This window comes from Enoplosus armatus, chromosome 6 (genome assembly GCF_043641665.1).
Source record: "Enoplosus armatus isolate fEnoArm2 chromosome 6, fEnoArm2.hap1, whole genome shotgun sequence".
NCBI classification, from domain to species: Eukaryota; Metazoa; Chordata; class Actinopteri; order Centrarchiformes; family Enoplosidae; genus Enoplosus; species Enoplosus armatus.
The window spans coordinates 23,288,130-23,313,304 of NC_092185.1; the positions used below are offsets into that span (position 1 = coordinate 23,288,130).

The following is a 25,175-nucleotide window of genomic DNA, read 5'->3' on the forward strand; positions in this document are numbered from 1 at the left end:
GACCGGAAGTTGGAGAGTTTACCCATTGAAAATGAGTGTGTCAATTTATCTTGCCACAAAATAATGAATGCCCTTTACAGATAAAAACAACAGCTGTGATTGAGTCAGCCAGAAAAAAGTGCCACTGAATCTGTGTTGAGAGGTTTTCACAGGCTTTCCTTTTCCCCCTTTCAGTCTTATTAATGTATACACAATTAATGTATTATAATGTGACAATATGTTCAGACAATATGCCATGGCATTTTAAGAGCCAATCTTGATTTTAGTTCCAATTTAATAATTAGCATTAACACATCCTGCTAATGTGTTAAAAAGGGCTCAGCAGGGACAAGCTGAGATCATGAAAAACAGAACCAGAGACATGATCATCATAATACAGGTTAGGCTTTTGTTACAGGTTATATTGATTATGTCAAAGAAACATGTGTGACTCCAACAATTTAGTATTGCACTTCTGTAAAGTGGAGGCAATCACAAGAGACAGATTGAAAACAGAATGATGCAGTTTGATTGTGATTTTTTCCCCCCCCTGCCTGGAAAACCCCTCTTTGAAACTCCATGCCCCCATTTTATAAAAACCCCATCTTCTCAGACCCCCCCCACGGCCACAGAAGACATTATACAACTGTTTTATAGGCTGGGTAGTATGCTACCTATTAAATAGACTTAACTGTACAAAATCACTGAAGTGCCCCTTTAACCACACCATGCCAAACGCACTCCCAGACAAGTTGAAGGCTTTTATTTTGAAGGCAGCATGCGCTGTTTTCCGGTATTGATGCTGCTGCCAGCAGAGATGGAGAGCGCTTGGCGGTCGCAGTAGGGACATCATCAGACTTCACACACGGCGCGCGCGCGTACACACAGAAACGGACACAGCGAGACGCGTTAAGGAAAACTAAAAATCTTTCTGTTTCCTCCTCGACCCCCACAGCCTCCCGCAGGCTCATGGAGAGCGGAGCCCTGCTTGTCCGCACCGGGGGCGCGTTGATCGGATGCCTTTCACCACACCAGCGCCGTTAGATGCTCTCCATTCAGGATTAATTGGTTGACCAATGGCTCCCAAACATGCGCTCCTCTCCAGCAGCGGCAGCAGTGGCCCCGGGGTTGGACGGGTAAATGATAAAGGAGACCCCCGCTCGTCCTCACCGGCGGCATGGATCCTGGATGCGGGGATGGTGGCCGTCTCTTCGCCGAGGAACGGGAAGAGGACGCGGGCGCTGGATGGGATGCTGGCCCGGTGGTTTGTGACCGTCGGCGCGGTGCTGATGCTGATGATGCAGAGCTCCTTGGCCGCTGACGGTAAGACACTGATGCTGTGTTATTCTCCAACCTGTAAGAGTGGTCCTTTTATTCGTTATAATCATAGGCTGTAAATGAAACATAAACACCACACGACAGGCTGTCCGAGTGGCGCTGAATCCTCTGACTCCCATTCCTGTCTTAAGCTGACTTGATTCGTCATGTTATTAATACCCTTATTTATTAGCCAGTTTAGGAGAAGATCAGTGTGTGGAAGATTTCACCAGACTCCGTTAGATCGAAGTGATATCCTGTAAAAACAACAGCTGGGTTGTATAAGATATGGCCATTTTGATGCGCTTGGAGCTGCTTTGGTGATCTGTGTTATTCTCATAGCCTTTATATATTTTTTTAAATTAATTTTATTCATTGGTCTGACCGCAAGATGAATATGTTTGTTATGTAGGCGGTTTAAACCATCGGTGTGGTGGCACACAGGCCCTAACCGATGTCACGTCCCCAAACACGCAGCCGGAGCGCACGGTGCACCGCGCCGCCACAACACACTCGCCGCGGCCGTTTCATGGCGTTAAGGAGGGAAACTTTTTATTCATTCATGGAGCATTCAGCCCCGAGGTCGTCAACCTCGAACGAGATCCATAGGGGACGTTTCATAGTCGTCACCGATAAATAATGAATGATCCCAGCCATCCGAGGAAAACACCAAAATAGCAGCAAAGACGTTTACATATTTCAGTCATACTGCTTTGACTACAGCTCTTAAAGAGGACAGGGCATTCTTGTACTTCAGTATACAGACAGCTTTTGTAATCATTTTAATATAATATTCACAATAAAAAAGCAATGTATTTTTTCTATTAGGATTTGAGGTATGATTCTAATTGAACTCCCTGAGATGTTTTACATTTAATGATTTTTAAAGAGCTTGACTGGGCTCGCTGGCAGCATAAACCTCAACTCCAACCGACCTCCAGGCGTCACTGTTTGTCATTTGCATTTCATTTTGAATGAGTTGAACTTGGGAGGAGGCCTTGACTGCACGTAGTCAAGTTTGCGTTGATTATATTTTTGATGAGTGAAAACCAACAAATATCAAGGAGAGTTGAGCAGAAATACAGCTGACATAAATATACACCCAAAAGTGACAAAACCTCCTTTACAAAAAGCAGAAATCCACAAAATTGAGATGGAAAGTGCATCCGAGGTTCGTTAGGAATCCAGTTGCTCAAGCCAGGTCCGTTGGTGTGCCGATGGAGCTATTACAGAAGCGATTGACCCAAAAAATAAATTCTAGCCATGATAACTAACCATGTAGATAGTTTAAAGTATGGATTGGATTTTATTTCCAGAGGTTTGGAGATAATGGACACTCAGACCTGTGATGCCAACTCACATCGGATGTGAATGGAATCTTAACGTTGGTGCTGGCAGGACTGAAGATGACATTTGAAAAGCTTAAATGTCAAATGTCTTGTCTCTTTCCAGGAATAATGAATAATGACTTTAGTTTTACTCAGGATTTACAGCTGTGGACGGTTTTCAGTATGAGACAAGGTGCTGCTGAAGTTTTTAAAATATCGATTAGCCTTTCTCAATTATAATGATCCAACAAAACTAAAACAACACAAAATATAGCAAGTCTGCACCCTAGCATACATCAGGTCAACATTGCATTTCATACAGAGTGAATATGCTTCATGTTTGCCGATAATTATTTATCTGACCTGAAAGGGTGTTGGTTGCTCCATAAAATCGTTCTCCTTCAAAGCTTAAAATCTATTTATTGGTATAGATAGATAGATAGATAGATAGATATTTGAAGATCTCATAGGAGCGCTGATTAACTGGAGGAGATTTCTCTTATATCCATTGAAATAATTTGCCTTTATGGACAACGAATAATACCATCTTAGGCAAAAATAACTTGGTGCCACACAACAATGCATCCTGACTGAACACACCCAGGAGTCCCACACTACTTATAAAATGGCAAGCCTTCAAAACCATCCTTCTCTTTTTCTTAAAATTGAGTTTAATAATTTGAGGACATAAGCAGGACAAATGGCCTCCTTCTGTTGCGCATTGACATCACCGGTCTGATTTAAATTTCTGAATGGTTTCCTGGCTGCTCCGTTGGCTTGCTGTTATTTTTATATTTTATTTTAATGACTTAAGTGATTGACTGGCTAACTCGCACACTGAGACCCAGAAGAAGACTCCGTCAGTACCACATCAGCAACCTCTCTTATTAACTTTCAAATTGGAAAATAATGAAATACCAGCGCCTCTTGCTAACACATGCCACCACCACTCAGGGTGTCATTTGAGGGTAATAAAGAGAGCCTGCGCCCCCACAAATGTATTAAACGCGTACCCCCTTGTTAAGCGCAGGTTCAGAGAACGAAGGCAGAGATGCAGAACATGGAGCAGATTGCCAAAGTATCTGTAAAAAGACGATTTATCTGCCCAGCCTCCCCAGTTAAATCTGAGCCAATTGCCCGCTCACTCTCAACATATCCTCTTTTATATCATGCTGCTGTGCCACTTACAGCCAGCTTCTTCCACAGCATGGCTCGGGGAGATTTGACTTTCTCCCTCTTACCTGGTTACTCAAGCATTCAGCTGTCTCAGGTCTTTCAGAGAGAAAACATTTCTATTGTATTTTCGTATTCTCCACCTCCATCTATAACAAAAAAGGATGTTTTGGAGGCTGATGCCTAGCTGGTGTGTGTGTGTGTGATTTATGTGTGTGTGTGTGTGTGTGTGAGCATTTGTGTGTGCGGGCACATATAGTACGTCTGTGTGTAGGTGTTTTCTTTAATAGGTCTACAGAGATCTTCATCCTCAGTCAATAGCTGAGATCTATTGGTCCGTGTTACCATGGGAACAGATCTGCAGCTAGTACTTTTCTCACTGTGTGTGTGTTTGTCAGTCAGGGATTGAAATAACATCTGAGTAAGTGTCAGGTCTGTTGCCTAATAATCAGCGCCTGATGACACACCAGTGGCGATGAAGCGCCGGGTGATTTGTGGAGTTTGAACTGAGCTCAAACCCTTCCAGCTGCTAAACATCTGGCTCTCTGATCACCTCTGAGTCACCCACCACACAGTGCTGTTGCTTTCTTAGAATTTAACATATTTTGTGTATGTGACCCTCTTTCTGCACTCGACGTCTCCTACAAACAGTTGAAGTTAAACCAGCACCATGACAGCATTTCTTGCTGTAATTTAGATGTACTGTAGTGTCCAGAGGGCTCTGGGGAATAAGGGATGATTAAAAGATTGGGCTGCAGCCAGTAACAATTTGTTCAAAATGAACAAGAGCAAGTGACGCCTCTCACAGGTTTGCTGTTTGTATTTAAATAGTCTGATGGTATACTTGCTAACATTATGGGGACATACTGTACATGAAACAAAAAGATCACTGTAGTAATGGTGAGATCGATACATTGGAAACCAGTAAGACTGGGTATCGTCATCGGTATGGATACCAAAACAAAACTTTTTTCAATACCTTGTTTTGAGAAATATTCTCAAATGTTTTAAAGTGTCTAAATACGAGCAAATGGACAAGAACTTTGAGTAAAATAGTCTAAAATTGGCGATATTATGATTTAAGTCTCATCAACTTGGAGATGGCATTTCACCAGAGCCCCTCTATGAATGGCTTTTCCACAAAAGACACAGATCTAGCCAATATTTCTAATCATGAGCAACAATTTTAAAGGTACCGTTCACCAAAATGAAAACACATTTTGTCACTTACCTCTTGTGGTGTCTAGCAATGCAGATAATTTGGGTTTTATTTGCCTTTTGAGATATGTGCGATTTCTGCCACCATCCTAACACACTGGAGGTGTTGTGTAACTATTGTTTTTATCAAAGAAAGCCCCTATAAAAACTGTTCACACCAACATCTGTGAAATATCCAGAGTAAGGCTGTGTTCAGGCAGACAACAGCACTCCCTCTCATTTATTTTAATGAGGATGAAATGGCAAAAATGGCAAAGGGTCGTCCAGCAAAAAGGTTAAACCTGACTCAACTTTTGCCACAGCTCAATGTAACGTCATCCACCAAGGCACTGTGTCGGCCAGTCATATACATGCAAGCACACATTCCTGGCAGATTACTTGAACCCTGTAATTGTTTCCCTCATCATCAGTCACCATGTTTACGTATTTTCTTGGCCTTTTTAAATGGAGGAATCAGACAAACCCCTGGGCGGGACAGTGAGGAATTGAATGGCTGGCCACAGAGTCATTGATAAATCCTCTGCAGATTATCATTTATCTGCTGTCATCAATTAAAGTGATCGATTGTGCTGATTAGGTACAGTACAGCCTGGCTCCTCTCTGTCTCCTGCGGTTTCTGAGAGTGGAGGGGTTGGCTGAGGATCAGAGCTGCGAGAGTCTGCGTTCTCACAGTCTGATTAAAAGTTTAGTGTCTGTACCCAGAAAAAAAAGGTTTCTTGTGATGCATCTAGATTGAAAGCAATGTTAGCAATGCTACTGTCATGCTGTGTTACCTGCCTATACAAGAGAGAGAAAGAAAGAGAAAGAGAGCAGGTAATCAGTGAGATTCAGACGCTTACTGAGGTTGAATTTAAATTGTGATTGCAGGGTCGATACAATTTCTGCTCAAAATAGAGATTGGCATTGAGATGGTGTTTTAGCGTGCTGCTGCCGCTACATATCCTTACAATCACACACAGTGAACTTGATGAGATCAGGATATTCAGAGGTTTTACACCGTTAAAGCTGATTTGGAAACAGAATTGTGTCACAATGACTCATACTAAATCTGCGGTTGCATTGAATTATCACAAGGATAAAATCTCTAAATATTTATCTCTGCAGAGCTTTATTAAATGTGAAAGCAGAATGACTTTACTGTGTATTCCTCTGCATATGTCAATTTTTAGTCGTTTTGACTCATAATTGTGGTGAATTCCACAAGGTGCATGGTGCACTTAAGCGCCGAGCTCCTGTTTAATGCATGGAGACTGTCAGATGCGATACCTCTGGAAACTTTGATGATGGTTGACAGATGCGAACGCTCGCTTGTGCTACAACCTGCTTTATTTGATGTCGGCTACACCGCTTCATAAGGATTCTCGCTCACACACGATCGCTCGGCTCATCGGTTTAGAAACCCTGACAAATTGAATGAATGGCAGCACGTGCCGCCGTGTCCTCTTCAGCACTGAAGTAAATAGCATTTCCAAGACTCAATCCAAAAGGTTCCCAAAGCCACAGTTCACTTCTGCTCAATTTAGTTTGTGTCAAACGTATTAAGAAGGGTATGTCGGCAAACATTGGGAAATGAAGCACAGTGCTGCGGCAAGTCGGGTAAAAGCTAAGTGATGTTTATCAGCCCCTTATAATGGCAACACCCGTGATTCATAGGTAATAATGTAAGCAATAATTCGCAACAAGATAGCAAATTTGTTCGAGGCAAAGGCACAAGAGTTCCTTCACTCTTATTTTCTATTTCAGGACAGTTTTGTGCATATACTATAGCAACTTACCCAAGAAAACAAAACAGCTTTTGGGTAACATGGAGATTATCTTCAGTCTAACCATCCTGGATAGCTTAAGGCATCAGGATTGTTGCCGCGGAGCGAAACTGTCCCAGCCAGCCTGTATTTTCTGTGGTCATGGTGTAAAAAGCGATGGAATCATCAGTCTAGTTCCAAATAATTTGTAATGTGTCATTAATCAGACAAGCAAGGCTTAAAGTTTTCACACTAAAATGCCCATACATGCTGTATCAAGAATATATGAAAGCCACAATGCCAGGTGAGATGTCTTCTTTATCCTCTGACCATTCTCCCATTTAAACCACACTCGCATAACTACTAAATGTTGATGGTCTGTATTTTTCTTACTATTAAAAATTCCACAAAAAGACCAAAACTAACAATGAACTGATCTTACTACAAAGTACAGTGTTGTATAGTAGTAGCTCATTCATGTGTGCCACAGAGCTCCATTGTTGTCCAAAAGCTAGTAAAAAGACATCCGAGTCCCACCGTTCCACTGGGAGACATGTTGATAAACACACATACACACACACATACACACCGTCCTGCTGCCACAGCAAATGTGTATTAATCTGTGGTGGAAAATAGTTCCCCCAAAAATGAGTTCCTCCAGTTGGAGTTAAGTTTGCTAAAAATCACAGAGCCTAGCTTTTTAAAAACAGCAATATAAACAATAAATCTGTCACTTGTTTTTAGAGATGGACAGAACAAATGGGCTCATGGCTGAGTGCTTCAGACAGGGTAGGAGAGTCAGACAGTATTGAGATGGACTGACTCATAATTGCTTTTGGTCTTTTCATGGGATTTGTGGACAATAAGAAATCCTTAAAGGTGGGCTGACAAAGTGAGCATCACTAGTTGAACACTTTAGTTAGTTTAACCACATAGTGAAAAGCATACTTATAGTCCACTGTAAGTACCGAGGATACTATGAGCACTGCACAGTGATAGTGAATAGATTGTTGACCGGTATGTCTATCATTTCCATTTAATAGACACTTGAAGGTCAATTAGAAGCAAGTATTTAGATATTGTATCCAATATCGGTTCACGTAAATGTGCATCGACGTGGCTGTCCAGAACACTGGCATGTTTTGTTGTTTTGATGTGGGAGCAGCTTATAGCCGGAGAGCACCGAAGACGTGGCCATGACAGCAGGGGAAAGCAGACAGCGTTTTGAAACCACTTTTTCGCCTGAGTGTCGGTATTGCTTTTGGCTGACGCTTTACAGTTGCTGGTTACCTTGGCCTCCTGCTAGATGTTGGCAGACATTTCATCAAGATGAGTGACAAGAGTTGGAGCAGAAACCTGAGAGGGAGGAGAACAGCCCTATCAATACGGTTACTGCCTCAAGGATGAAGGTTTTATGTTGCAGCGTTAATTAACGCCAGTTGCTCATGCTCAGACCTCAGCTGTCCTTCTTTGCACCATCATACTGCTCCATTTTCTTCCTTTTGTCTGAAGAGCTCAGGTGATCAGAGGTGTAGCAGTACATCTAAGAGGCGGACTGGAATCGATCCAAGGCCAAAGATCCTGCATGTGGTCCCAGCGGCGGGCACTGCATCATCCCCGCACATGTTCTCGGCATTAAAGCAGCAGCGACTCGTTTTGCATCGCTCTGCTTGGCTGCACTCTGCTCTGTACTTCTCTGTGCCACTGTGATTATGCACTGCTGGAGCTTTTCACACCGACGAGGAAAAAAAGAAAAAGGAATCGGATGGAAGTTTTGGCTTTTGCATACCACGCAGATTAAAACCAGAACCATGAGCATGTTCTGACCTTGGAAGGCAGTTTGAGACTCTGAGAATTTGAATAATCCCCGTTAACGATAGTATAATGTGCTGCAAGAAAGAGACGTTTCATAATAAAATACTGATCTTTTTGGAATGTTTGTCGTTTGTGACGCATCTGTCCCTCAGAGACCCTTCCTCACTGCAGGTAGACTGTGTGATGATGCCTGCTGTCATGTTAAACGGCTCTACTGGCAGCGTTGTCTTTCCTCTCACTGTTGCCAGGCAGAAATAGAGAGCAGTAGCTTTGTTATACGAGGAAGATGAGCTCTAACGATTTGATTGACACAACTCCGTTTTAGTTATGGCTCTGGCTTGCGACGTTTTTGTGGCTGTGACCGAGCTTAACCAGGCTGAACGTCTCTTACAGAGAGACCTTATCTGAGCTCGTACTCTGTATCACACACATAATAGCATGAAACACACACACTCAGTGCCATCAGTGTAACAGACAGCTCCTTTCTGCAGCACTCAGGAGTTAATCATCTCTTTCTGGAAAATGTGTGCATGTTTGAGTAAGGAATATCAAGAGGGGCTGGAAGAGGTTTCATATGCAGATCATAAATATTTCCTCAGCTTGTACATTAAATACATTATGCATGGCAGGGACCTGTTACAAATCATGCGGGTAGGCAGAAGCTCTTTTGGAGAAATTGATTTATATAATCCCAATTAGCCACCCCTTGTATTTTTCTCATCTGTGGGGGCTGTGAGAGGTTGTATGTCTCCTCGTCGGTGTGCTTTAGGAAGGTTAATCATTTTCCGACAGTCTCATGTGAGAAGCACTTTGATGTACAAAAGCGTCTTTACATGAGAACACTTCTCATGTGAGAAGCCCATGCATGTGTGCACATGGTACACAATACAGGGACTGTTTAGTGTCATGCAATGCGGTTTGTACAGTGGTGTACGTCTTAATGTGTCCACAGAGAATACACAGCATGGAGTTGTACATGCATGTGTGCAGGTATTTAGCTTCTTGCAGTAAACTGGAGACATCTGTGTGTGCACGCGGCGTCCTGCATGCTTTCCTCCAGATGTTGTGTAATGCAAGAAAGGCGCCGCATTTTGATCACTCTGTGTGTGTTGACCAGAGAACCTCTGCATTGCGTGTAATGAGGGTAAAGAAGAAAATTGATATTTCTTAGAGGGTCTATTCACCCCAATTACACACACACACACACACACAAAAGAAATACAATTTCTCACCTACTTTTAGTGATATCTAGTAATAGTGATTTATTTGTGGAGGTTTCAAGATACCCAATCCTTTTTAGGTAGCTGATGTGCTAATGAGAAGGTACACAGAGGTGATAATGCCAAAAGAGATGTGATGATAATATTTTATTCAAACTGAATGTTAAGCCACACCTCAAAACAGCAAGTTTTACTCCACCAACGATTTGTTTTGTGTGGATTATCAACACAGGAGTGTCAAGTGGAACAGGTGACCTGTAATTGGACTCCAGAGACTAAATTAAAGGGCGTTTGACACATTTTATCACCTCCACAAAGATGACTATCAGCAGTTTTCATTTCATTTTAGGTCATCAGTAACAGATTGTTGCATCTATAAAGTGCACCGCATGGCATTGTGGGATTGTTGGAAGTAGTGTACGTGCCACAGAAACAACTTTTTTTGTTCCATTTGTGAATTTGGCATTGTAGAACTCACAACTGCACAGGTGTGAACCTCTCCTATTAGCTTTGGTGCAGTGTTTAGGGCCGGACAAAATACACATTTATCATTCTTGTTAGCCTTTTTCACTGAAGACGTTTTGTCACGTCACAGTAGGAGAAACACAGGTGTAAATGATAAAAATTAAAGATGGCTGAATTTCATTTAGTTGCTTCAGTTTTAGGGCCCTGCTGCTGCGCATGCTGGCTCACTGTCACACTCACTGGGACACTTGAATGGAACATCGTTAATGTTATTAGTAGCACCTGCTCTTTTCCCACTGCATCAAGTCAAAATGTCTGCTGTGAAAAAGGCCTGTCAGATCATAATCATCCATGAGTGTGCGGGGCCTTTAAGACAATTAATAATTTGAAATAATCTAACGGGTTTTTTATGGTTTAAGAATTGGAGATTTTTCTCATCCTACAGAAAAGAGAATTTGATTCTCTTCAGTTTGTTTGGCCACTTAAAAATCACCAAATTTGAAGATACATGGCTTTTAAAGGACGATGTATTTCCATTCCTTATTTATACTATTAATTTATTTTTAATGCCTTATGTTATGTCCTCCCATACAGAGATTGATTGTATGTATTGATTGCTATCATTATTGATTGTCCAAAGTCGAGCTGGTTTTACGCACATTATAAATGACTTCATGAACTGATATGTTCATGATATGAACATTTGTGCTTTATTTTTTCCATCTCTTCGTTCATGTGCATTTGATTCAGTCTGTCAGCAGGTGCCTCAAAAACACATTCCCAAGAAATTTGATGGACAGAAGGAACAATTGAGTAAATTTAGCCGATGATCCAACTGTGAAGTGACAGTCATTATTTGATAGCAGAAAGGGAAGCTAATGGAAGTTTGGACACCAACAGTAATCCCTCAAGGTCAGAAAGTCAATTTCATAACAGCAAGTTGTTCAGTGCTGGTTGAGGTTTTGACGTTACCCCATCATGAAGTGATGTTCATGAAGTGGTGAACCCCCCTGTACAGGCAGCAAATTATAGATCCCATCTGATGGAGGGCACACGCCGTCCCTGTCCCTAATAACTACTTTAGAGACGAAGTGTCAAACCTGGAATTGGAAATGTCCCTCCGGAGGAGTCGGGGTGGACGAGAGGAGCCCGTGCCGACTGCGAGGAAAGACAGCAGGAGTCAGACAACCATGGAGTGACTGGTTAAATATGAAAATGAAGAGACAGGAAATGTCAAATGCGTAAAAGACTGACGGTGTGAGGAAGAAAAAGAGAAAACAGGACTTCCTGACTCAGAAAATTTCACAAAAGAATGACACTCGTTGCCACCATCACTGTCATCATCGGCTCTGTAATTTCTGTATCTATTCAAAGAAATGCAAACCACAGATTTCAGTCATGTGCAATAGGTAGACGGTGAAGATCCTTCTTCACCCTTCAGAGTCTGGATTTTGCTTTTCATACAATGTGGCCTTAGTTGAAGCTTTTCGTCTATGACAGGCTGCTTGAGTGTTTTTCCCAAACTCTTGCCTTCAGCCTCGGGACCCTTGAACAAGATTGATTTCTTTTTTTTTTCTCCAAGTTTTCAAGTTTCAAATGTATTGCCATATACACTTTATAAAGTACCATGTACATTCAAATGCAGTGAAATACTTGTGCCCTGGCTCTCTCAGCCCTTAAAACTGTATATAATGAGGCAAAAAAGAAATGAAATAAAAAGGAGGTGCGTTGCTTTTGTCTGAACTCCCTGCCGTCCTTGTCAGGCTTGTATACAATCACAGTGGTTGCGTGAGTTTGCCTTCAAAAGCCTCTGTGTTTTTGCGGCGGGACTCGCTCTGCCGTCTTGTCTTCAAGCTGCGTTTGTATCATTCACTCGAGCCTGGTCTCGAGCCGCTCCACCGTTCAATTCGAAATCAGCTGCTTTAGAAAATTTTCCAGGACACAGAAAATGCAATCCAGCTTGTGACGTCTGTGAGAAAAATCAATTTGTTCAAATGAAACTCGGAGGGTAGAGGCTTTTTTTTTTTTCCTTTAGCTTGACGTTGAAGAGTTCCTCGTACCCACAGGAGGTTGTTTCAGCCTCCGAACAGGCCAACGGAGAGGCGGCAGGGATTTATTTCTACCGAAGCATCTGAAAAAGAAAGAAAGGGGGGGGAAAGCGAGAGACGGAATGAAAATTTAATCAGCCCTCGCTTCTTAAGGGTTGACTCGGAGCGAGAAGGATTTATAGCTGCTTGGCCTCCTCTCCTACAACTCACCATGTATCACTGCAGCTGCTCACCTCCCTCCTTCCCTCCATCACTCACTCACTGCTCTGTGTGTGTGTGTGCACCCGTCTGTCCAAGTGTCTTTCCATTCGTGTGTCTGATGTGTCATGTGGCCTTGAAGTCACAGTTGTGTGTGTAATACGGAGTGACACGGGAGTGGATTTTCACTCCTGTCCCATCCCACAAAAATACTCCTGTCCCGTCCCACTCCCGGAAGAATGATTCCCATCCCATCCCGTTCCAGTGTTGTTTTGTTTTGTTTTGTTTTTTAATTTAATGTTCACGTTTCACACCGACGAGGAAAAAAAGAAAAAGGAATCGGATGGAAGTTTTGGCTATTGCATACCACGCAGATTTTTAACACAGTACAGAGTTTTAACACTGTCACTCTCGACTCTTTGGAACTTTAAAACTTCAGATTTGCCCAAAAGCTCTTTCAGTGTGATACACGAATTATCCATGCGTTCACTTTGCGTTGCAGCGCTGTCTTCCCCGAATCTGACTCCGACTCTTTTGGTGGCTGCACCATGCGTCGTCAATCCATAGTCCACACACGTCATGCACTGGTCAGAGGGCTGCAACCAACCAGCAACCAGCCACCTGAGCAGACAGGAGAGAACAAAGAATAAAGACAACAGAACGACTGGCATTCTGTTCAAAATAAAGAAAATGGCGTTCATTCATATTAGAACTGCATATTTATGTATAAAAAACGTCCTATTATTATGGTTCCCGTCTCTCCACCGCTCCTGTTGACTTTTTTTTCCCTGTCCTGTCCCAGTCACGTGATGAACGGTGAAGTTGATTCCTGATGTCAGCCTCTAGTGTGCAACTTCCACCACAACTGTTGCCTAAGCAACAGTGCAATAGTGGCTTTAGATAAAGACCTTTTTATATTTTGCAGTTTTGCCATCGTTCCTATCTGTAATAATAGCTCTGCGTTCACCAAGTTAATTGCTGAGATCTAGGAACAGGGCAACATCGCTAACAACAAGTCAGATGGTCAAGGAACATGAGATCAGACAGGTTTTAAACAATCACATAGGTAGGTCAAACTATTTGAGAAGAGAAAACGTTGCCCTAACTATCTGTTGAAAATGTCCTTCACAGTTTACAGGCTGACTCTCTTAGGCAGGAGGTCGGCAGGTGGATGGTTGGACGTAGAAAGCAGCTGTTTAGCATACAAACACATTTCCACTGTGGGATTATTATCGACATTTTGGGTGACTTTGAGTTTCACTTCCAAATAAAGTGGTTTACATAATCTAGATAAACTGGTGGCGTAACACAAGCCTGTTGCCAGGCAGAATGTTGATATTGGACAAAACCTCTGATTACATTCAATGGCAACGTTTTTGTTTCTTCAGTTTTTACGACATCTGCTCATGGCAACGTTTTAGTTAGAGATGAGGGAGGGGCAAGCACTGCATTATTTGTGCCATAGATTGTGGTCATGGCGATAGTATATATGTTAGGTATGTTTTAGGTTACTCAAAGACATGGTGAGCCTTTGGGAAAGATTGTGGTTACAATTAAGACACACTGGTTTGTGCATTCGCCTAACGTTTTTGACTTGGTAAATGAAAACACCGTATCTCATCACCAAATGAAAAATAGAGGCTCATCAGATCCGTCTAAACATGATGATATAACAACTGCAGTATGGTGATATTTGCTTACAATGACCTTACTTATTTCACGAGATAAGCTCATGTTTATTGCAGTATGTCTCTTCTGTTTCCATGGTGATGTTTGAGATATTCTCTTTGCTCATCTTTCATGGGAACATGAAGATGCGTATATATAAACAGCTCCTGATCCTTTGACCTCAGCCAGGATTTTAGCTATTTATCCTGCACACTCACGTGCAGGGTAAATAGCAGCTAAATCTAAGTGCCTTCAAAACCCGGGATAATTCAGGACATGACATGTTTGCACAGATAAATGCTAATATTCATAAACTATATTGTGCTTAAAAAGTATAATACATTTCAAATCATTTCATTTGTGGTGAAAGTCCTACAATCGGCGGCAATTAAGTGAACCCATTTCCACATGGCAGCTTATTTTCCTCATTATGTCTGTCTGGTGGACCGAAGTTGCATTGCTGTGTAAATGGAACAATTGCTTTCGATGAGGAAGGTAATTATTCCCCGTGGGTGAATCAAAGTCAACCCGCACGGTTCTGACCTCCCCACACACTCTGCTGGCTATTTACTGGCCCGCAGGAAAGAAAAAAAAATCCCGATGAAATATTCATAACTGCGCATAATAAGACATGCTGTTCAAGACCTCGTTTAGGTGTTCGGGAGCTGTAAGATGGCCCTGCACTCTACAACCCGGATTAGATTCTGGGTTTGTGAGAGGGAACTGTATGAAATGCACTGTGAAGATCAGAGGTGGTTCGCTGCAGAGGCATTATGGAGCCAGGGCCAGAGTTTAAGCAGATGAAAGGTGAAAACAGTGGAGAACAGTATCTTTTTGGTTTGGATTTTTCTACTTTAGGATTGAAGTAAAGTGCTGTTGCTGCAGCAAAAATCACTTTTTGTAGAGACTTCAGAAGTCTGCGATGTCTTAGTAACTGGCACAAACTCTGTGACGATGTTGAACTGTGCTCTGTGTGTGTGTGTGTGTGTGTGTGTGTGTGTGTGATTTTGTGGTTCAGACCGTTGCATAACGGGTGGAGTCTAATTAGTGTGGACTTTATTCTCTTAACTGTAGTTTAAGGAAGTGCAGAGACTTTTATTTTCATCAACATCGCCGTCTTCATCATCTCGGCATCGTCACCGGGTGGAGGCAGTGACTGATACAGTATGAGTCAGGACCACGCTTAATCAGATTAATGTCTGTGATCTCTACAGTCAGTAATGAAATGGCACTCTGTACTCACACCATATGTGTCTTATAAAATGCAGACAAACACACACACACACACACACACACACACACACACACACACACACACACACACACACACAGAGTAGTGTGCTACCACAGGGGACACAGTAAGGGCAAACACACATCAGGCGCTCAGGGCCAATCAAATCCACTCTGCTCACTCATTGGTCTGTGCAGAGTCACGTGGTGCCTCCTGCAGCAGTTTTGGCTTGCGTTTTACTGGAGAATCAATACTGCTTCACACACAGCCACAGATGCTGTATACACACACACACACACACACACACACACACACACACACACACACAATGTTTAAAAATCATCAGTCAAAGTGCCAGAACAACCCACTATGATTATTGCTTTCGCATAAGCGTGCGTGTCTGAGTGAGCGAGCGTCTGAGTGTGTGTGAGTGTTCACTTGTGTGACGACACGAGTGTGTGATGTGTTCTGTTTTGAGGGCGTGCTTGAGTTAATAGGAATTCATAAGCGAATTAGAGCTTTGAACTTCCCCTCCCGTGTGTTTTAATGTGTACAGTACAGTAAGTGTGTGCGTCTTTTGTGACGCGTCGGTGTGTCACACCACAAAGAGGCCTGTCCTCCTTTCTGACACTCCTCAGAGGAAATGGTTGTCGTCAATAATTTGACAACCTGATGTGACTGGAGTATATACTCCCTCCATATAGTGTAACTTTCATGGCTCACATCAACAAAGTATTTTTACATTAGGCTGTTTGGTACTTTTACATCAATCAAATACCTCAATACTTGTACAATAATGTACCACTGTCAGTTTTGTTGCCCTCTTCAGTTAAGCAGCATCTTATCTCAATAACAGATTGTGTTATGTACAGTGGTAGTAAACACCAATGCAATATTCGGTGGATTGAAATCTGAAATCACCTGCGTGTCAGCCAACAATCCATTTTTACAGGTAAAACTTTTTTTTTATGCAACCGTGTGCCTCTGTTTGTTGTTATGAGACATTAAAGCACCGTCCATGGGTGAGGTGAAACTGAGGCCCTCAAAGTATTTTATTACTGCGTGTCTCTGATATTGCTGTCTGGATTCAATAAAACTGGATTGAATTTCCCCCCAGTGACAGATCCCTGCTCCAAAAACAGACACTACTTAATCTAACAGACTCCATTTTACCTTTTACCAGAGTTGAACATTGAAATCTAAAAATAAAACAAACTGCACTGTGTGCCGCTGTGTGGATGCGGAGTACCACTAAAAGCCACTAAGAGGTATTTTGGGGTGTCCAATGACCCGTGCGAGGTATTAGGACTCATCGCCCGCTGTTTTCCTGAACTCATCAGAGTCAGTCAAAACTGTCAGCTGCAGCTCGGAGATCTGCAGTGTATAAATCCTGACTTAGATATGTCAAGAATTTGACTTTTGAGAGCCTCCGTAACAAGCAGGATTGTTGGGTTTGAAGCTTTGTTCATCGACTTTGCACAATCTCCGCTTCAAGAGCAGTAACTTTTTGACAAGTTTGAACTCCCAATACCTAGAAATCCTGTAAGGCTCACTTAATTCACACGCCCATAGCTGGACTCTGATGCTTTTACACAGTAAACAGGGCAACACAGCGGGATGGTTTCCAACTTGGAAGGTCTTTCCAACAATGGCTTGTTAAACCAGCATTTGCTGATTTTCTTTTTTGACCACTTGGGGGCAGCAAAAAACAAGCTGCAAGACAACATTGACATATTATCACCTTTTAAGTTGAACTTGTTAATAAACAGTTGCCTAGTTACACATCCAGCAGATGCAGAGCAAGATCAGTATTCATATGGGGTTAATTAGAGTGGTAAGAATGAATGTAAATGTTAATGCCTTCAAACGCCCGATCGACGTGATACAGCGCCTCACCACTTTGGTTACAGCATCTTCAAATAAAAAACGCGATTTAAAAAAGTGAACTTGACATTAACAACTTTCAACCACGTCCCTCAAAACTTTCTTCTTTTCCTTAGGGAACCAAAGATTCTGACAAATGCACAAACTCTTCTCCGCCAAGGCATGTACCGCAGCAAACAATACCGCAGCCTGGATATATTCATAGCTTCACATTCAGTAATTTTTCTCCTCAAGGATGTGACCCTCCAACTGACCAGTGCAGCAGAGAGGTCTTAGGTCTCTTATGAAACTTTGGAAACATTCTCTCTCACGGTTTTAAATTGAACTTTTTGAATGTTCCGAGCACTTTGTGTTTTTGACACACGAGTTACGAACCCCTGAGGTTCGCTCAAACTTTGAGATACATTTCAGTTTTCTTCCCCTCCTCTACCTCTCTGTTTAACCACATGCTTGTTCAGTCTGAACAGTCCTACAGCTGCTTTGTTGAGCCTCAGGGATCGGTCCTGGTGCTGGAAAGTGCAGTTTCAGAGGATGCACTGAAGTGAGCAGCCCTGACCCTTGATGCACTGGGCTCCTCTTTCCTCCTTAGTTACCAAAATTCTCTGTTCTGCTTCAAACACTGCTGCATTTCTTTTTATTTATTTTTTTCCTTTTTAATGTCAAAACTGCTTTGCTTCTTCTCCCTCAGTCCGTTCATTAAAAATCCTCCCCCTGCTCTGCATCAAGTAACATTTCTCATCCTTCCTCACATAACTCCTGACTTCTGCTTTAATTATACCCTGTTTACACTTTTGATGTTAAGCTACATTTGCTTAAATCCATTTTTTTATCCAAATCTTTGCCGCTGGGGTTGTGATATATTTTGTCTGCAATGCCAGGTTTATGACAGATTTATTGGCTTCACATAGTGCACAGTGCTGCGAGATCCAAATGTGTCTCTCATATCTTTCCTTGTATTTTTATATGGGCTTACTGTTATTTTTATTTTTTATTTTTTAATAGATTTCAAAATTCTGCACAGGCTGTACATTCATCAATCCTCCTCTCTTACTTATCGTTCTTCTACTCTGTGTTCTATCATGGTGACTTGTGGTGTTTTAGTCTCCTTAAAAACCTTCAGTGTTTCAGTTGTAATGTTGCACATGCACACACACACACACACACACACACAACATACACTCATATGAACACTTCCACAGCGATCCGTCATCATCTGTCATAGAGTTGCTGTCATACAAGCGAGGCCTCGGCAGGTTGGCTGTGGGAAATGAAGCGAGATATGGGATCTGAGTGGGCAGATGTGTGTGTGTGTTTGTTACTTAAATTTGGATGTGTTTCCTGTTCTATGACTTTTTTGTGTCTGTGCTCCTGTGTGAGTTGGTTCTCGGTTCTGCTTTGTGTGTTTGCGTGCATAGATGTCTGGGTTTCCGTGTGTGTGTGTGTGTCTGGATGTGTTATTGTCTCTGTCACTGTATGTGTGTGTGTGTGTGTGTGTGCCAGAGTAAATGGATTTAGGCAGATGATGTAATAGTTTTTGTCCCCTTGTGTGTCGCTCCACATGAGCTAAAGGCTCCAGAGTTTGGTGTGTGGCACACACACACACACACACTGTACATTAGTGCACGCATGCGTGTGTCTGTGGCAGACAATTTCACTAGATGCATCTTGCTAAAAAAAGACAGGAAGGTACTCAGCTTAGCAGAAACCATAATCCCAAATTGTTTAAAGTGCAGTATTAAAATGCAGAATCTCATCGTCAAGGTAAAATGCTGTAGCTGAGGTTTATTGTGGTTTATTATTAGACAGAGTGTGTGTGAACTGAAGATGGATTTTTATTATGTTTAAGACTATTTCCGAAGCCAAGTGGTGTGCATTTTAAGAACTATTACAGCCAATAAATAGAAAAGAAATAAGCATAATTGAGGCTGACATCACTTATTGCTTTGGAAGAAATAGGAGAAATCCTTCATCCTCAACCTTCAGCAGGCTTCTCAGTGTTTTATTGGCCTGCTGCGCTGCAGTGCTCGATCATCTGGCACAATGTGTTCAAAAGAAATGTGTAGCGTAGCAGCATTTAGCTTTCTGTACCAAACGGCCAACAGTGTGCAGCGTTTCCACGTCAGAAAGATGTGTTTATGGAGCGGATTAGAACACATTAGGTAACGGAGTGAATCAATTGACCTTTGCTGGTCCCATCTTTCTGCAGCAATGTGAGAAACGTTTCCATGACGGAGAGAGCATGATGCCACTGTGAGATGTTGTAAATGATGAGGGCTTTTTAGCCGTGCTCTGAGAAAATGAAATTCAAAATGGATGTGCCTCACATGGTAAATTAATAATGGAATAAAGAAAGCTATGACTGAGTGGAGCCAACGTCTTGCCCTTTGTGTCTCTGTGTGTTTGTGTGCTCGTGGGTTGACATATGCACAAGTTGATCCATGTGGAAGACGAGACAAAATGATTTTTTCTCTTCACTGACAGATCATCTGTTTTCCCGAACCTTTTGGTTTCATCTGAAACGTCAAAATCCTGAGTGAATGCAATGGGTTTCATGCAAGAACCACGCGTACAAACAAATGTGTTGTTACGTGTCATGTACGAGCAATTTAAGAGAACTTTTCTTAGTGGTCCAGGTCCAGGTTGTACAAGTCCTGTGCAGTCCTGTCCTTTCTCCACAGCAGACAACAACACCTGCTCGACTTCAGAATTAATAAATTTTAAGTTTAAATATGTCAAAATCAACTAAAATAAAGAATAGAATAAATAATATTCTATGTGAATATGAAAATGTTCTTGCACAAGGCCCAATCTCTTTAAAGGAATGGAAAACATCCGGTAGTGGCTGAGAAAAGGTGACATAGTCTCCCGTGATCTTGGACCAGTACTGGTAACATCCTAAGACTTTTGGAAAACTTGTCTTGGATGAACTCATGCCTCTTTTAAAAGTCTCCCGCGGGCCCCTGCAGGCTCGCGTCCAGAGTGACGGTGCCATAATGTCCCTGCTCCATGGGCCATGCTACCATTTGAATAAGACGCCAGAATTGTTTTTGCTTCCTCCAAATGCTTTCAACTCCATCCATCGCCTCCTGCTGGGGGAATATGCTCAAGGCAGTTAGTGTGAAGGCCCCCACGGTGTCCAGGATTATAGACGATCACACTGGCAGGCAGCAGTTTGTGAGCCCCCACAGCTGTGTGTGTGTGTGTGTGTGTGTCTGAGATGGCGATGACGACCACAGGAAGATTCTGCGTGTCTCCAAAAACCAATGAATAGCAACAGGCTTGGACGCTTGAATTATGGTTGTTTCTGTGTTGGTTGATGTTGTGGGTTTCTTTGATTTTTGCATAATAAAACCGCTCAGTCTCACAGTGTAAAAAACATAAAGTCATAGTTTCCACAACCTTTATCTCAGTCCCCCCTCAGAGTGGAGGCAGATTTATGCTCAACACCTATGTTAACATATTGATTTGAACTGATTTAACTTTAAGGCTGGAGCAGAATATTTTACAGTGGAACTTGACTTGATAGTAATCTCAGAAGTTCTTGCTAATATAGCTGATATTAAAGCCGGCAATAGAAGTCAACCAATAGCTGCAAAAAAAAATAGGAAAATGCAGCTATTAACTGTACAAATGGTGTTGAAGTAAAAGTAAACTAAGTCCTGACAGCATTTCTGTCCATAAGCTGACAAAACCGTCTACTCAAGCTACTCACTGGCTTGTTCTGGAACTTTCCACTGTGCCACACAGACTTCATCAGCAGCTGTCACAAAACTGTAGAAAACCAAAAATGTTCAAACCTTCCATTATTCTGAGCACTTTTAGATCTTTTAGTCCATATTGGCTTAAGAAGCTCAAATGTTAAGCTCCAGAAGAATTGGTAAGTGGACCTTGAGTGGAAATTGTTTTGAGTGGCCATTGTTTTCTCACCTTCTGTTTCCAAGGTCACCACTGAACAGGCAAGCTCACTATTCAAGAGTGGTTTGAAATGAGAAAAAAGCCAATATGATTTGAGAGGAAGGCTCATGATATACTGTACTCGCTTTACACTGCACACTGACAAGCAGCTTCAATATGAGGGTCATTCTTTATATACTTAAAAACAACATCTATAAGGGGTCGGATCAGGGCTAAATTGCCCCTGGCTGACACCAGAACATCTTCCTTGAGAATTTCTGATCTTGCACAGCTTAAACATAGCTGAGCCCAAAAAGAGGCATCAGAGGCGAGCTCTGTTCGGTTTGGATACGTGGGGTAGTTGTCACATGACCATGTAGTTAAAGTGATTTTCAGTTGAAGCAGTAAAAATGGCTAACATTAGCTAACGTTAGCCACCGCAAGCTACTGGTCATACCAGACCAAGTAAGGCTGTAGCAGAGAAACTGCTGAGTGTGTTGAATTGAGCAAAGATTGTCAGCTTACATTTAAAAGGAAAGGTCGCTTTTATTTTTGTCGTGATTATTATTTTGAATACACATAATGCAACAGGCTGTGTAGTGTGTACGGTCTGTTAAATGTTTCCATCTGTGGTGCTTTTAATGCCCTTGGAGCCGTCTATCGGACATCAACAGTGAGACACAAAATGAGTGAAATGAGAGGCTGCCAAAAAGCCGGAGAGGAAAACAGATAATCAGCTGCGGTGGTTGCACGGCAAGGTGGAGTGGTGGTTCAGGTGGTCGTCGGACGGCACCTCCGGCCCACAGCAGCCACAACGCTGGCCAGATGGGAGGTTGTCGAACACAGCTACAGCATTAGCCTCAGCCAGCTGGGAGGGTGTAGAGAAGTGTTTCAGAATGGATGCAGAATCTGTCGCCTCTCTGCTTCATAGCCTCGGCTCAGTCTGAGATTGTCTGTACACAGCTTCTACTAATCTCCAACCCTGCTGGAGATTGGAGACATTGCTATCAAATATGTTCAAGTCAAGCTTCCCGACTTTTTTTGTTGTTGTAATAGCTTCCCAGAATTGTTGTTAGTGCCCATCCAGCAATAGGCTTCTTGAAAATTGCCTTGTGATCTTTGCCATATGCCCTACCCTCTCTGCATTTCATCTCTGTAGTCTCCTAAAAGGTTTTAACGTAATCCAAACTATTTTTTGAGAAGTATTTCAGACTTATTGCACAATTTGATACATACTTTAATCCTTACAGTTTTGTCTTCATGTCTGGCTGAGCTACCAGATGGTTGCTTTCTTGGTAAACATGGCTCTTTAATGTGATGCCGCTGTGGTGTATGTACCATGTATGTGTGTGTGTGTGACACACGGAAAGATTGGTGTTTTGTGTACGTGTCTGTGTTTGGAAGGGAGATAGAGTTTGTGTGCCAGTATACGTCTATTTTTGCCACTGAAAATTTGAGTCTGTCTGAGTGTTTGTGAGTGCCTGACTGTTCCTGTGCTGGACTCCTCTTCTTCTACGCCTCAGAATAAAAGTCTGACTGGCTTGTGTGAAGCTAATGTGTGTTGGGAGTGCACGTGTCAATTAAGGTCTATGTGCTTTGTGTGTGTGTGTGTGTGTGTGTGTGTGTGTGTGCGCGTGTGTGTGTGTGCACATTGCAGCAGCCCAGGATGTCTCCCCAGTTCTGTTTATGCTAGACTGGCTGACCTACCAAGTGCCCCAGAGCTGTCACATGACTGTGTTAGCCAGTCACACGGGACCCTGCGACAGAGCAGCACAGATGAGGCGCCATGCTGCCTTTGCCTGCCTATATGGGTTTGTCTTAATTATTGCATGGCTGCATACTTATTGCCTTACCAATATTTACTACTACTACCTACTTTGTGTGTGTCTGCATTGTAGTGTGCTTCTCAGGTCTGGCTCTGTAGGTAAAAGTGTGTGTACTGGGTGTGTGCTTACGCAGTCATCAAACTGAATCCTAAATGTAAGCTCCTCCTAGACGTTCAGGTTGTTCACAGCTACCCTGGTTTCATTTCTGTGTACTGGTGCGCATCGCTTCTCATCATCCACCGGGTTGGAGGCATAATACAAAATGTAATGCAAAAACTGAAGGATACAACAGTCTGTCCTAGCTTTCCATCAGTGGTCAGAAAATGACATACAGTAAGCTGTTGTTTGGAGTAGTGTAGCAGTCTTTAGACCAGTCTAATATCATGACACTCAACAACGTTTCTCACAATGACGTAATGATAGTCTCTAATTTGGTATACTTCCTTAAAACACACAATGGGTCACTAATAACAAATGTATGTGAGGCTCCTATTAAAATTTGCGGAACGTAAAACAGCAATGCGTGTGCTCACTGTGCTATTGTGCTGAAGTGCGGGAAGTAATAGCGTCTTAACTTAAAGACTATTTATGTATGGAAAGTTGGAATTAAGAAGCAAATAAACATACCCTTGCTTAATTCCATACACTCCAGGGTTATTGCTGATACAACCTTTGTTGGTCTGGTATGACCAGTAGCTCATGTTAGCAAGCGTTAGCGAGATGTTGCTATCTCGTATCTCAGAGATGAGCATTTTCTTTTCTTTTCAAAAGTAAAACAAGTGAACACATCGCCCCTCACCAAGGCACATATTTGTTGTGTCCTGCTTGTGGTCCTGTTCCACTGGCTCTCAGTTTGGCCCTCGCCATATAATAACGTCTTTAACGCTAGAACACAGTGACCACTGTGAAGCAAAAGGAACATCTGAACAAATGTTGCTGCAGTAAATAAATGTGACATCAGCCAAAACTAATTAATGAATCAATTGACCCCTATCAACCCTCAATAGAAGCAGGAACAGCAACAAGTGCTCACCTACCCAATATGCTGCTGCTCCCTCGGTGTTGCCTGTCAGACAGCTGCCTCCTCCACGGCCGTTGATTACTGGCCATGTCTCCCTCTGCAGTGAGCCAACCACTGGTGAGCACGCACCGCACTGGGACAGTCAGTCCCTTCAGCGAGGCTACAAACTTGAGTAACTACAGGTTACTTAACAGTATAATCAGTCTAATAGACAGCAGAGCAACATGTTAAAGCCTCCCCTGGAGCCAAGCAGGGGTAGGCAGCAGCCAGGCAGCCTTAAAAAAACACCAGACGATGCCAGATGCCTGATAAGAAGCAAAGCCAGGCAGCTAGATACCAACCAAGCAATAATAGATATCCCAGCAGACTGCCCAGTGTTATTTTGCTTCCTGTTAGGCACCTGGCAGCTTCCAGCAGCCTACAAGTCCATAATATTTTTACTTTGCTGCCAACTTTCTGACATTTCTGGAATGCAGGGTAATAATCATCTGCCTCTAGCTGTTTGACAGCTGTATTTATTTTGACCACCAACAGTGCAGTTCCACCTTAAATTGACCTAAATCAGTTGAACTGCGATTTGTATTTTGTTGAGGGTCCCTTGAGGTGCACTTGCTCTCTTAATCTTTCTGATGAATGTCCAACTTCGTAATATAACGTCTTGTTATACATCCTCATCTGGAAGGATAGAATAACACCACCAACTAAATCATCATATTAGTTTAGTTTAAGATAGAATTTACATATGTCAGGTATTTTTTACTTGTGGTTGGTGATTGTTAGTGTATAGAAAGACGTGATCAGATGTGTCTGAATTGGAATATGCTTCAGGATTTCTTGATGCCTTTGGTGTAACCGTATATGTCACGCACTATGAGAGAAGATGAGGACATGAACGGCAGCATGCAGAGCTGGTAGGATGCCCTCGAAACAACTCCAAAGGTTTTCTTGTTTACAGTGTTACTTCAGGTTGAGTCAAGGCAAATCAGGCGTACCTGAGTAATTGATTTAATGTGAATCCATATTCATCGTACGGCCCTGTGGTCCAGATCAAGACGGTGACCACAGCATTACAGTTCAGATGTTTGTGTAGAGTCTGAATCTGTTCTGTGTCGTTTACCCAACCAAAAATATTCACTCTTATTAGATGC

At 42.5% G+C, this 25,175-nt stretch overlaps 1 protein-coding gene across 1 annotated transcript in view; it reads left to right on the forward strand.

Annotated features, from left to right (window-relative positions):
• The first annotated feature begins 1,055 nt into the window (after positions 1-1,055).
• The window catches only part of kiaa1549la (KIAA1549-like a), a 90,463-nt gene continuing 66,343 nt past the window's right edge, over positions 1,056-25,175 (forward strand). Inside the window, exon 1 of the mRNA XM_070907826.1 lies at positions 1,056-1,302. Within this exon, the coding sequence (XP_070763927.1) occupies positions 1,056-1,302 (247 nt within the window). The remainder of the gene's footprint in view (positions 1,303-25,175) is intronic.